The following is a 14,950-nucleotide window of genomic DNA, read 5'->3' as shown; positions in this document are numbered from 1 at the left end:
CCAAAATCAAGAGTTGTACACTTAACCGACTGAGCCACCCAGGCACCCCAATAGTGAAACTTTTAATTTCAGCTCTGACATGTAAAGAACTTGGAAGTTTTCACTGCCATTCTTACAACAAGACAAATCTGGACAAACTGAAAAATCAGTGACATTTCTTGGATCCATCTGAGAACTGATGCCTTATTGCAAAACCAATACCCTGAATTCTGGAAAGGCAGGTACCAGAGAAAAAGAGCAATCAAAATCTGCCTACCTGAAGCAGAAACCACTGGAGAAATAAACTGGTAAGTACACTTAAATAGCAATTCTGACAATTTGCTAAAGGTTGTGTTTGGACTAGTATGAGAATGAAAAACCCCTAGGAACTGCGGTCTTGAGGGGCTCCCACACTTTTATGGGTTCTCTGTCCAGAAACCCCACCAAGTGCTCATGGTAAGGATCCCACAAAAATTCATCCTTGGTTTTGGCAATGGGTGAGTGAGGGGTGGGAAAGGTAACAATTGCAAACCACACCCAGAGTCTTCATAAAAAAAAGACTACTCTCCAGGGAAAAAGTTGTTGCCAAAGCACAATTTTGCAAACTTATCCCAGGAGAGGAAAGGGAATTCCTCCTCATTCCAGACCCCTTTTACCTTCCTGTCTTAAAAGAGGGAAAAAACAAACAAAACCCTTACTCACAGGGGGCAAGGCTTTAAGAAAATAGATTGAGAACATTGCAGCCAGAGAGTAGGAATATGGGGTAAAAACTATTCAACTGAAGAAGGAATAGAAATACTTGTGAAGACCACAGTTCCCAAGGCATAAGCCCACTAAGAGTGAGACTCAATTAGATAATCATAAAATGCTCCTCCTCCAACACACTCTACCACCATACCAGTAAAGCTCTAGTATAATAATAAGGGATTGCAGCTGAAAAAATTCTACACCCACTGGTACCTCCTCAGAAGAGAGACCAAAATATAATAGCTCTAGAGAAATGTGAACATTAAACAGTACATCTCCTAGCCAGAGTAACATACAATCTCTCTCTAAAGGCCTGTCTGCCTCAGTTGCAATTACCCAATACAACATATCTGACTTTTAACAAAAAAATTACAAGGCACGCTAAAAGGCAAGTAAAACCACAGTCTGAAAAGACAAAGCAACCATCAGAACCAGACTCAGATATGTCACAGATGTTTGAATTATAAGATAGGAAATTTAAAATATATGTTAGGGACTCTAATGGAAAAAGTAGACAACATGCAAGAACAGATGGGTAACATAAGCAGAAAACTGGGAACTTTCAGAAAGAATCGAAAGAAATGATAAAAATAATTTTAAAATTAAAAAAAAAAAGTGAAGAATGCCTTCAGTGGACTCAACATGGCTGGGGAAAAAATCAGTGAACTCGAAGATAGATCCATAGAAACTTTCCAAACTGAAAAGCAAGGAGTAAAAAAGAATAGAAGAAATGGAACAGAACATGTAAGAACTGAGGAAAATAGCAAAAGGTCTACCATATGTATAATTTTAACACCAGAAGGAGAAGAAAGAGGAAACAGAGCAAGAGAAATATCTGAAGCAGTAATAACCAATAATCTTCCTAAATTAATGACATGCTAAACAACAGATCCAGCAAGCTCATAGAACACCAAACAATAGTGATACAAAAATAAAAAGAAACAAACAACCCCCCCATACCTAGGCATTTCATATTTAAATTTCAGAATACCAAAGACAAAGAGAAAATCTTGAAAGAAGCCAGGGGAAAGAAGACCTTACTTACCGAGGAATTTCAGCAGGCTTCTTATTAGAAACTATGCAAGCAAGAAGAGGGTGGAGTGAAATATTTAAAACACTTAAAGAAAAAAAATCAACTTAGAAGCAATTCTATATCTAGTGAAATTATCCTTCAAAAGTGAAAGAGAAATAAAAATGTCAGTAGTATGGCAATATGGTGGATTAGAGATCTTAAAACCTTCCTGCCACAGGACAGCTAAAACTTTTCTCTAAAATTAAAGATAATTCATTTAAAATTATTTAATGAGTCTGCAACAAAATAATGGAAATCTCCTGAAGACAGGCTTAAGCAAGGAACACAAGATTAGAAACATACTTGAACCCTGAAGTCATCAAATTCTTAGCCAACCATGAGTCAGGGTAGCTTAGAACTATTATGCAGAAGAGTATGTAGGAAGAGTCTTGAGTAGATCAGAGATCATACTGTATAAAGATGGAATCCTGGGAGGCCTATAATTTCAAGGCAAGAATGAAATTTTTGAAAAAAGAAAACTGATCCTGCTGATAATAAAATAGATGATTCTTCTCAGAATTGGCTCTGGGTAGAAGTTTTTTAAAAAAAGTCTCTCCACAATATCATGGCCCTTCACAAGGGTTTGGAGCCTAAATTTGTTCTAATGGAATGTTGAAATTTAAGTGGAATTGGTGTGTTGTGTTTCTAGGCCCCTGGAAAAGAAAACACAAACCCTCCATGGAAGAGCATGCTCTTATGTTAGGCTAGCCCAAATTTCTCCAGATAGAATTCTAAGTATTATTTAATAATAATTTAAAAATCACAAACACAAAAAAAGGCAATCCACCAGAAATGAAAGCAGATAATATACCAGAGAACCAGACACTGAAAAACTTCTTATATTGGAATTATCAGACAAAAATATAAAATAACTATACTTGATATGTTTACAGAAATATAAAAGAGATTGAAATACATGAGCAATAAGAAAAAGACAATAGGAACTAATCAGGAAGATGTGAAAACTAACCATACTGAACTTCTAAAAGTGAAGAATGTAATTAATAAAATTTAAAACTCAACCAAAGGATTAAAAAGCAGATTAGATACAGCTGATTAGAATAAATAATGGGATTACAGAATTGAAAAAATATTCAGATTGCCAGCTCAGAGAGACAAATAGGTGTAAAACACTAAAGAGAGTTTTGTAAACATAAAGTATAAAGTGAGAAGGGCTAATTAGAATTCCTGGAAGAGGTAACTCAAATAAGTAAAAGCAACATATGAAAAAATAAAGGTTAAGAATTTTTTAAAATCGATGAATGACATCGGCCATCACTTTCAGGAAGCCCAATAAATTCCAAGCAGTATAAAATAAAAATTACAAAACCCACATAGATACATAGCGTGAAGTTGCAGGACAACAAAGACAGGAAGAAGATCTTAAAAACAGCTAGAAAGAAAAGATAGATTCCCCACAAGGAAGTTACTCTGGCAGCTGATGTCTTAATAATGATAATGGGAGCTAGAAGATACTGAAATAATATATAATTGAAATGATTTTCTGAGAATGAAAATGAGATATACTATCAAAAAAAACCCACAAAAAAAGCAAAACTGAGAGGATTTACCACTAAAAGACTCACATTGAGAGAACCACCAAAGAAAGTACTTCAAGAAGAAAGTAAGTGATTTCAGTTGGATGTTCTCAGATGCACATCTCAAGAAGGAATGTTGAAACTTTACTTGAAACAGGACACTAGTGATCCTCAGAGCCATGTCCAAAGAAAACTGTTTATTTCTTCCAAGCATGGTTTTAGATTTATATATATTTGATTTTGTCAACTAGTTAAAAAGTGTCTGTCATTAAGAACTTGGAATGCTTGCCAGGCAATATACTTAAAAAACAAAAGAGCGGTTTTCTTAAATGCTAGCTGGGGTGAGTTTTATATTTCTGTAGTCCAAGGTACTCATTTTTGGCTAACAAGTACGTTTCTGGAACAGATTGCTTTGTCTGAATCAGAAAGCAGAGAAAAGAAGCAGTCAGATCAGCAGGAAGAACAAATGTTGCAAATGGAAGAAAACACAGACAGATGGTTGAATCTGTGTTAGATCACACTGAACCATTGCGAAGGCAAGTAAGGACATTAATTGTTCAGAGCACGCACATAGTGAAATGGGGGGAAATTATTCAATATGTGCATGTAGATTTCTTGCTACTCTATACAGAAGGACCACTGATATACATGTATGATCTTGTCCTGGAGGAAATGAAAAGATTTGTCATTTCCCCCCAGAATCCGTCTTAAATTTCACATTTCCAGGGAAATTGCCTTCATTGCACTATTTATCTTTATGGTTGTTTTGTTTGATGGTTTTTCCTTTGGTCCAAAGCTGGGGAATATTAGAAAAATTTGGAAAGATTTGCTTACTAAAAAGTCAGGTTATAAATCCTCATTACTTCAACTGGTGCCAGATGTTCTCTAATTATTGTCATCCAAAATGTGAGAATTTTGCCTATGAAAGACCAAATTGTGAAGAAGGTAGTAGTTTCTCCCACCCACACCCTAAATTAAAAATCAACTTTTCTTCTTTCATCATCTTTTTCCTTTGGAAGATTTGACCTCCAGAGTCAAAATTTCTGTTCTTGGATACATTATCACAGCTGGGTATTAAGAAACCAACATTATCTAACTAATTTACAGTGTAGTGTTTCCAATTGGTATTCCTTCCAGGGTTGGATTTCTAAAAGAATGCCTAATCATAATGAAACACTAATTGGTATACTGTGTGGCAACATGGCTAATTTCTGAACATCAACTATATCAAGGTGGCAAGTCAACTCACTAAAGAAAGAACATATTTTTGGAATAATTTGAAATAACATATTTCTCCATTTGGGGCAAAAATAAAGTTAGATCCCTACCTCAGACCATAGACACACACAGTAAAAAGATTCAAGATTAATTATCATAAAGTTAAAAATGAAACCTAAAACTTCAGAATAAAATACAGTAGGAGAATATGTTTTATTTTTATTTTTTAATTTTAATTTCAGTGTAGTTAACATATAGTTTTTCTTTCTTTTTTTTTTTTTTTAAGATTTTATTTATTTATTTGAGAGAGTGAGTGAGCACAAACAGGGGGGGTGGCAGGCAGAGGGAGAAGCAGACTCCCCAGTGAGCAGGGAGCCCAACACAGGACTCCATCCCAGGACACTGAGATCATGACCTGAACTAAAGGAAGACGCTTAACTGACTGAGCCATCCACGCACCCAACATATAGTGTTATGTTAGCTTCAGGTATACAGTATATTGATTCAACAACTCCATACATAACCCAGTGCTCATCATGACAAGTGTACTCAGTAGAAGAATATTTTTATTACTCTCCATACTAAGCTTTTCTTGGTATGAAACAAGACTGAGTAAATAATTTTTTTAAATATTGAAAATGTGACTACATAAAAATTTTAAATGTCGACACAGTAAAAGATACCATACACAAAGTTAAGATGATAAATGAAAAATGGAGAAAGTATTTGCCACATAAATAATAGGCAAATAAAGCCAGTATAGGTGGTATTTAAGAACACAGGCTCAAGAATGAGCTTGCATAGGTTCAAATACTAGGTATACCACATTCTAGTGTTCTGACCTTAGGCAAATTACTTAACCCTTTTGGGTCTCAAGTTTCTTTGTCTATAAAATGGAGACAATAAAATCTACTTTCTTGGGTTAGCTGAGAGCTATTATTATTACCCATAATATACAAAGGATTAATTAAATCAATTTTTAAAAAGGGTAACCAATCCACTAAATGCTCAACATCAATAAAAACCTATCTACCTTTTGCATTTTATTTTCAGCTACTCCCTGGCACAGTTTCAATATATCAGTCAAATTGTCCTAATCTATATTCCTTATATTTCTTTGCTCCATACTTTACTGTTAGCATTACCTCATTCTAAAATTTCTCCATTTAGTCTCTGCACATGAAAATATTGCCTATATTTTAAATCCCAACACAAATCCTGCCTTCTGTATAGTGTTCCTGATTAGTCAGCCAAAATGATACACTCTCTGAATTTCTAAGGATGCCTTATAACACTAGTTTCCACATATAATCCAACCTTGCTTTGTCCAGTGTAATGTATGTACATGTTTTATCTCCTATAAAAATTTGTAAATTTTCACAGGCTAGCATCAAATGTTCTATTTCTGTATCCTTACAGTGCATAGTAAGTATTCGCTATATAAATGTTTCATTTTTTTGTTTATTTTCCCCATAACATAGATCTACTACAGGGCAATCAGTGAGAAGATATATGGAATTATCACACCCATAATCTGTCCACCTATCCTCTCCCCCAGCCCATCTCCACCCAGCCCATACACATGAAGTAACAAACATTTCACAAACAACACGTAGCTCTTTTATTTATTTACACTTAGCTATAAATACATGAAACATGATCTCAGCTATGTTTTTAAAGGCCACAGTGTGGAGGATAGTTTGAAGGGGGGGTGATGGGTGGAAGAATTAAGGAGACAATTTTGATGAGTCTAGGTGAGAGATGATGGTGATTAGGACAGAATGGTAGCAAAGGAGATCAAGAGAAGGCATCAGATTCCAGATACATTTTGAAGGTAGAAGCAGTAGATTTGCCTACAGACTGAAGATAGCGTGAGAGAAAGAGGTCAAGCATGATGCCAAGTTCTAGGATATCAGCTGTATCACAGATTTCAGAGAATAAGCAGTCCAAATCAGAACAGGAGGATGGAGGGCTGAGGAGCATAGGATTCCAAATGGGATGGACACAAAATCTCATAGCTGGATATTTTGAAAATTATATTAGTAGGCATAAGAGATATAGTGGAGTATGTACGAAAAAATAAGAATAGATATATAGAAAACAAACCAATAAACCAACCAAGCAAGTATTAATCTCAGGAAAAACAATAACTATAAGAAAAAGCATATAAGCATAGATTTAGCTAGGTTTTCTAGGAAACTTTTTATAGTATTCATAATGTAAACACAGACCGATTGATTCAGCAAAAAAAAAAAAATATGACATAACTACTGGAAGGATGAGGGCAGGAGAAAAAGTACAAAGAACTGAATAAATTCTGATTTGCCATAGCAGGAAGTCAATAGATGAATTAGAAAATTGTCAAAACAAGAAATAGTATTATAAGCATATTCAGAGATGGAGGTAAATACAGAGAAAATCACTAAAAATAGTTGAAAATGGAAGCCTATAGGGTAGGGATTCCCAAATTCTAACATGAGTAAGAATCATAGTTTACTAGGTCCCATCCTCAAAGATTCTGATTCAGTAGGTTGGCATGTACTCCATGAATATGCATTTCTAAGATGCTCTTAACAATGTCGCTGGTCCTAGGCCCTAACTTTGAGAACTACCATAGGAAGTAGACTAGGGAATTAGAAGGAGTTAGGCAAAAGACAATTATAACTATTATAATTACTTTTGTACAGTGATTCTCAAACTTGGCTGCTCATTGCAATCACCTGGGGAACCTTGAAAACTAGTGATGCCTAGATCCCATTGGCAGACGTTGTGATATAATTGATCTGAATACAGTCTGGTGTTGATAGTTTTAACAGCTCTCCAGCTAATTTTTTTTAAAGATTTTATTTATTTATTTTTGAAAGAGAGAGAGAGAGAGTGAGCAGGGGGAAGGGCAAAGAGAGAGAGAGAATCTCAAGCAGACTCCACTCTGAGTGTGGAGCCCAACTCGGAGCTTGATCTCACAACCCTGAGATCATGACCTGAGCTGAAATCAAGAGTCTGACATTCAATTGACTGAGCTACCCAGGCACCCATCTCCAAATAACTTTAATGCGTGTCTAAGATGGAGGACTACACTTTTAGTATAATTTTAACTATGTGCATGAATTAATTTTTAATATAAAAGCAATTATCCGTATGGTATGCATGGGAGTGAGAAGAATGCAAAACTAAGAGTCAGAAGATGTGGGATCACATTTGGTATGATCTTCTGCCATAAGTTAGCTGTCTGTTCTTGGGAAAGTCACCTAATCTTTGTGGGTTTTAGTTTCCCCATATGTAAAACTAGGATGCTGGACAAGTTATTCTCAAATGTTCTTTTTCAACTTCATGTTTTTTGGAGTAATAGCTATAATGTTCTATACTATAAAATCTGAAAATTTAAAAAGTATACAGCAATAAAAGTTCTCCATATGATGCTGGTAGTGATTTATCATTAGTTATGAAACTATATCATAAATATTTTCATTTCTTTTTAACTAATATTATTTTTTATATATAATTATCATTTCCCCCAGTTACCTGTTTGTTGTACTCAGTACAATAATCAATTCACCCTGGAAAAGAAAGATGAGAATAGTTGAGATGAATTTATATTTGATGGCAGAGCAGTATATCACTGTCATTTCTCTGAAACATCAGTTGCTAAATTGCATTCAAGAAAATAACAAAATAGCCCATCTTTTGCTTATTGTGAGTTATTTTCCCAATAGTAGTGATGAGCAGATCCTGATCCTTCTACAGGCTGTATACCTTTTCCTACAAGCAGCACCTACTTCTAAGATATCTCTGTTCCTCAGGCACCTGTCTAGCTTAGTCGGTGGATCATGCGACTCTTGATCTCAGAGGCATGAGTTTAAACTCCATGTTGGGAGTAGAGTTTACTTTAAAAAAAGGCATTTTCTCCAGGCTAATTTTAAGGGGGCAATGTGAGGTCATAAATTCAGGCAAAACAAAGTAATTGATTAGAGTGATGGCTAAGGTCCCTAGTGACTCCTTACCCTGATTTTCCTAGAGGCTTAATATATAATTGTGCTGTCAATTCTCAGTCATGAATACTAACAAAGGGAAATTTGGGGAATGAGGATTGATGTAGATAATCCAATCTATTGGATTGACTTTACAATGCATTATATAGAGAGAACTTCCAATGTCTTCATAATTAGGTTTTCTTTAGAATAATTTAAAATCAGTTTTCATTTCTGAGTCAATAAGTCAATAGAGATAATTGTTAATATATATGTAGAGAGCGGAACCTGGTCTGAAACAAAAAATCAGTTGCCCATTATTACAGATGGATTATGAAGAGTAAGTTGTTTGTAAAAGAAAATATATTCATGTGCATATGTGTTTGCCCATGACTTTGACATCCTGCCTTTTGAAGAACTTTTTTGCCCAGATGGAAATCAGAAGTGATAGTGATATACTGCTAAAACAAAAGGTGAATTCTAAAATGAAATGGGGTCAGAGCCATGTGCCATGATTTTGCAGGTAGTTAAAAATGAACTGAGAAGTCACCATCTGGTGGGAGGCATCTCAGGGAAGCAGCCACCGTCTGTTGAGCATAAATAGAATAAAAGCTTGTTGAGCTATTTATTCTTAGATGGTTGTGATCATGTTTTGCTCTTCTGCTGAAATGTACCCATCTTACAATCTCACACTTGTAGGATGGATGCTCTTAGCTAACTCTGGGCTAGTTAATCAATTAATTCACTCTGAGAAATTTTGGGAGACAGTCCCCTCTCTCAATGCCTAAGTTTGCATTATCTCTCCAGGTAAAATATGAATGTGTTATCAGATGTTAGAACTTTCTTGTCCATCCTTCTAGAAACACTAATCAAGAAATTCCAGGTGAGGTAGGAGAGTAGCTCAGCAACAAAAAGAAGAAAAACTGGCAGGCTAGTGGGATGGTGTACATCCCCTGCAATCACAGCATCTATGTGTAAGGGCTAGAAAATATACAACTACTTTTAGAAAGCAGTTTATATGCCAATAGAGATTTCAGCTCTGTTTTCTTACAGAAAAAATATTGCGTATCATTCAAAGTCATTTGAAAGAGATGTAAATATAATATAAAAAAGAAGTAACTTGTACAATAAACAAGAATGCTAACTCATATTTGTAGAGTGTTTTGTAAGTATTTTCACAAAAACGATCTTATTCCTCATAACAGCCCTGTGGGGTAGGTAAATTAAGTAAAAGGCCTATTTTACACATAAAGAAACTGAGATTCAAAGAGGTTAAATGGAGCACCAGCATGGTATATAGCTAGTACATGGAGGGAAGAAAGAACAGTGAAGGTGTTTGAAGTGACTATAACAACTACCATTTATTGAACACTTACTATGTTCCAGTCATTATGTCAATCATTTTAAGGATATCATTTCATTATAAAAACATTATTATTTTTTAAAGTCCAAAGATGAGTATCTACTTAGAAAAGGAAAATGAAAAACTGACTTGCTAAAAAACTCAATTCAGCAAAACAATTTAGGGCAGATGATGATGATAACTGTCATTTGCTGAACAACTAGTATTTGCCAGGCACTGTTCTAAGCACTTAATCTACCCAACGAGACAGATATAATTTATCTCATTTACACACGAAAAAAATATAAGGCACAGAGAGATCGACTTGCCTATGATTACACAGTTGGTTAAATGATAGAACATTCTAGTATATGTCATGAGATACCAGATATCTGGTTAATTGAATTTTTCACTCTTTAAATGATTCTTTAACTATCATGAAAACTCACCTATTGCAGACCTAACAAGATAACTGATATTTTAAATAATTTGTTTCCCACTACTCTTTTTAAGCTTTTCAATGTGAGTTGTATTTCTCTTGCCCTTGGATTAAAGCTCAGGCAGGCCGCCTATATTTTCTGGCCACCCTTAAGTAAAGTCTTATAATCATGTTAGGTCACAAATACAGTCTGAGTGCATTATTATAAATGACCAACAAAAGATAATAACCAAAATGCCAAAATTGTTTTAACATTAAAATCTTTCCGCCTCTCCCAACAAGGGCCTGCTGCAGGCTGGACATAAGCAAGTTGGGAGTAAGAGAACTCCTCCTTTTTCCCCTAGCATATTAACAATGGTTTCTGATTTTCTGTTTCCAACAGGGTTGAAATCGGGATGAGAAAGGGAGAAGATATGAAAAGAATGACAAAAGATATGAAAAGAATGAGACTATTACTGTTGTGAGGTGGCTTTCTGCTCTCTGGGACTGGAAGATGTATAACTGACTTTTTTCACATGGGACATTTTTATTGGCTCTTTGGAAATCTCCAACCCTGTTAAAGGCTTCTCAACTTTAGTGCCCTTGATCTGGGTGAATGGATTTTATTCTGGTAGTTAATTACTCTTTCCCAGCTCCTAGAACCTCACAGCACATCTCCACTTCCCTTCTTCTGAGTTCCTTATTACCCTTCCAAGTGGCAATATTGGATAGAATCTAGTACAGATGCAGTGCTGGCTAAGCCAATTGCTTTTAAAGCTAGCTTTAACATTCACCCCTCATCCCATTTCCCTTTTGCAATGTGACTTTTTCACTCCTCCCATGAAGAAATGGGGTCTATTTTCCTTCCTTTTGAAACTGGGATGATCCTAATAAAATGAGGCAAAACTGATGCTATGTGACTTCCAGGCCTAGAATTTAAGAGAACTTACAGCTTCCATTTTTACACTTTTGAAGTCTGAGTCATCATGTAAATTAGTCCAATTACTCTGCTGGAGAGAGAAGCTCTGCCAGACCCCAGGTAATTCAGTCATGCCATGAGGCACCAGATACAGGAGTGAAGACATTTTAGATTCTCCAGCAACACAGAGTGAAGACACTCCAGTCAACATGACAGAGACAAGGCAGCCCTGAGTCCTGCCCAAATTGCAGATTGTAGGCAAATAAATGACTGCTTCTTGTTGTTAAGCTCCTATATTTTGGGCTGGTGTTTGCATTTTGTTTTGTTTAAGCAGTAATAAATAACTGATACAAAGGTTATCTGATTTATAGTAAGTACTCATGTATTCCTTAATCCAGCAAACTCTGGTAGAGCAGATGGCACTCTTTCAGCCTCCTACTAAAGCTGTTGAAGGACCGTCTTGCTGATTTGCTAAGTAGAGTCAAACAGCAATCTAATAAAGTTAAACATATACTTAACATATTGCCCGCTGAAACCCCACTTCTAGCCCAAGAGAAATGAAGACATGTTCACACAAAGATTCATAGGTAAATTCTTAAAACAGCTTTATTTATAATTGCGAAAGACTGGGGAACAACCCCAAAATAATCATTTGGTGATTAGGACAAATTCATCGGTAAAACTACTGATATAAGCAACAACACAAATGAATCTCAAAAGCAATATGAAAATTGAAAAATGGCAGACACAAAAAGCTATATTCTATATGATTCTATTTATATGACATTCTCAAAAAGACAAAACTATAGGGACAAAAATCAAATCAGTGTTTGTTAGTAGCTGAGAGTATAAGGAAATTGGCTACAAAGGAGCACTACAGAACTTTTGGAGGTAATGACGTGGTGTTATTTATAGGACTATATACATTTTCAGAGTTCATAGGACTGTATACCTAAAAAAGAAAGGTTTTTACTATATGTGTATTTCAATAAAACTGAATTAGCAAATAAAAAGCAAATAAAACTACTTGTGCCCTTCAATCATGGGAAACACATATCAAGCTAGCCAAATGGTCCCATTGAGGCCCCTTTCATTGGACTTAAGTGTCAGGTCCCCTACTCCAATCCCTTTAGATGGTAAATGTTGGTAATTACAGCACAACATAGCTATCTCTAAATTAATCATCATTAAAAATCTTTCAACCTTCCAAAACTCCAAACCTTTTATACTTTTAACATGGGTGAATCATCTAACATATTCTTGGCTATTTCCTTTCAAAATCTGCATCTAGATTATGGTACCCTTTGGAATGGGGCCTCTATTGTATCTTGGTGTGTCCATTGAAACTTTTGATCTATTACTCTTTCACATATATTTATATACATTATTGTAAAGTTACACTACATTGAGAAAAAATATTTGCATATCAAATGGTGGGAAATACTTATTTACCTACATATTTACCATTCGAAATGCTTTTCCTTCTTTCCTAAAGATCTGAATTTCTATCTGTTGTCATTTTCCATCTTCCTAAATAACTTGCTTTTGCATTTCTTGCAGCTCAGGTTTGTTAGCAATGAATTCTCTTGTTTGTTTGTTTGTAAACTGAAAATGTGCTTATTTTGCCTTCATTATTGAAAGATATGTTTGGCTGACTATAGAATTCTGGGTTTCTTCCTGTTCTTTAATTTGTATAACTTCAAATGACTTTGAGTTCAGTAATTCTTTCTTCTGTCATATGAATTCTGTGCTAATCCCATTCAGTGGATATTTTTTGTCATATATTGTGTTTTTTATTTTTTCTTTATATTTTTAATATATATTTTATATATAAAGTATATATTTTATATTATATATTATATAATATATATTATATATATTTTAAATATATATTTAATATATTTTATTTATATTTTTTATTATTGTGAATTTTTATTTTTTTATAGTTTCTATTTTCCTACTGAGATTTCTTATCTTTTCGTATGTTGTAAGCATATTTTTCTTCATACCTTAAGCATAGTTATAACAGCTGTTTTAAAATCTGTGTCTGGTACTTCCAACATCTGTGTTTTCTTAGAGGTCAAGCTCTGATAATTGTCTTCTCTCTTCAAAATTTTTCATGTTTTCTGTTTCTTCATCAAGCAGTTATGGATTATATTTTAGACATTGTGAGTGATATGTTGTAGAGACTCTAGATTCTCTTATAGTTCTCTGAAAAGTGTTCATTGTTTTAATAGACACTTAAAATAGCAGGACACAAGCTACCAACTCTCCTGCAATAGGTGGCAGCTTAAATCTTGGTACTGTTCTTTGGTTTTAATTGGCGTGTTTGAGTCTGCCCCACATAGGCATGATTCAGGGGTCAGCCAGATATTTGGGAAGAGTTTATACAAAAATTGGGAACTCCCCCTTTCTAAAATTCTCCTTTCTTGGATTTCCTCCCTCAGTTTCTAGTGGCTATAGTTGCCCTAAACTCTGTCCTATGGTTCTTTAGTCAGTAAGACTATTGGATTTTTAGCCACCCCATTTGGTGCAGACTGGGGTTATGTCTTCAGTCCAAAAACTCAAGAATGAGAAACTTACCCAGCACTGCTCCCTTCATGCAGTTATTAACTCTACTACACTATTTGCCTGCTTTGGGTCATTATCCAATTCCTTCAGAGAGTTGAAATTGGTCAGGAGTTTATTGTTGTTATCTACAGGAGATTTGATTCAATTGGCACTACTCAGCCATACCACAGCTGGAAAGAATAATTAATGCAGTGTGCGAAATATAAATTCAAATTTTAGAGCCACCACCAAAATATCCATATATATAATCTCTGTACAAAAAATGTTTGAGGGAGGTATTATTTTCCTCATTTTATAAAATAAAAAGATGAGGCTCAAAGAAGTTAAAGAGACTTGCTTTATCAGCCAGGGTCCAGGAAGAAAACAGAATTTAACTCAGTGGTTCTAAATAATAGACTACCTACAAAGAAATGGGTAAAGTTAGGGAAACCAAAAAGGATGCTGAAGCACCCAGAGGTTAGCAGCAAAGGAAAGCTGTTGCTCTTCCTAACACTGAAGGAGCAATGGGAGGAAAAAGTATGACCAGAGTCTCAGGAAAGCTGAAGTCATGTAGGAAGAACTGTCAGGCATGACCCGTAGTTAGAGGAATACTGCCACCACCAACCATGCTTCGCTGAGGCATGGAAGAGGCAAGGAAGAAAACCTAACTTCTCTCCCCTCATACTGTCTACCCTCCTTCCAGGTCCTCCCACTGACTGAATTCAACAAGAAGCCAACTGTAAGAGAGTATAGGAAATAGAGATCACAGGAGAGATCACAGGAGTCAGCCTCCAGGAGGGACACAGAACAGAAAAGGATGGATGGACTTGGCAAACCATAAATAACCAGCACGTTGCCAGATTTAGCAAATAAAAATACAGAATACCCTGTTAAATGTGAATTTCGGATTTTTAAAAGTAATTTTTTAGTGTATGTCCCATGTAATAGAATATACTTACGATTAAAACTTTATTGTTTACTTAAAATTCAAATTTAACTTGCTGTCTTGTCTTTTATGTGGCAACTTAGTCTCGACCAGTAAGAGAAACTTACTTTGAGTCCAAGCCTAAGATCTAACCCCAGTTGTCTTCTATTACCCTACAGTTTTTAAAAAAATATATATTTTCTATGCCTACCTTGTACGAGTGTATCTCCTTCACCAGAGTGTAAGTTCCTTGGGGTGAAAGGCCATGTCTTAC

At 35.2% G+C, this 14,950-nt stretch overlaps 1 protein-coding gene across 8 annotated transcripts in view; it reads right to left on the bottom strand.

Moving 5' to 3' along the window:
- LOC123001132 (uncharacterized) overlaps window positions 1-14,950 on the bottom strand; it is a 190,542-nt gene that overhangs the window by 133,933 nt on the left and 41,659 nt on the right. For 7 of the 8 annotated variants that reach the window (XR_008960770.1, XR_008960768.1, XR_008960771.1 and 4 more), the window contains one exon: window positions 8,077-8,111. The exons of the other annotated variant lie outside the window; for it this stretch is intronic. Coding sequence is in view for 2 of the 7 variants with exons in the window: in XM_057316448.1 (XP_057172431.1) it covers window positions 8,077-8,111 (35 nt within the window). In the remaining 5 variants the exon portion in view is untranslated. The remainder of the gene's footprint in view (window positions 1-8,076; window positions 8,112-14,950) is intronic. 8 annotated transcript variants of the gene reach the window in all.

This window comes from Ursus arctos, unplaced genomic scaffold (genome assembly GCF_023065955.2).
Source record: "Ursus arctos isolate Adak ecotype North America unplaced genomic scaffold, UrsArc2.0 scaffold_21, whole genome shotgun sequence".
Classification (NCBI taxonomy): Eukaryota; Metazoa; Chordata; class Mammalia; order Carnivora; family Ursidae; genus Ursus; species Ursus arctos.
This window is presented reverse-complemented; position numbering and strand designations above follow the sequence as displayed.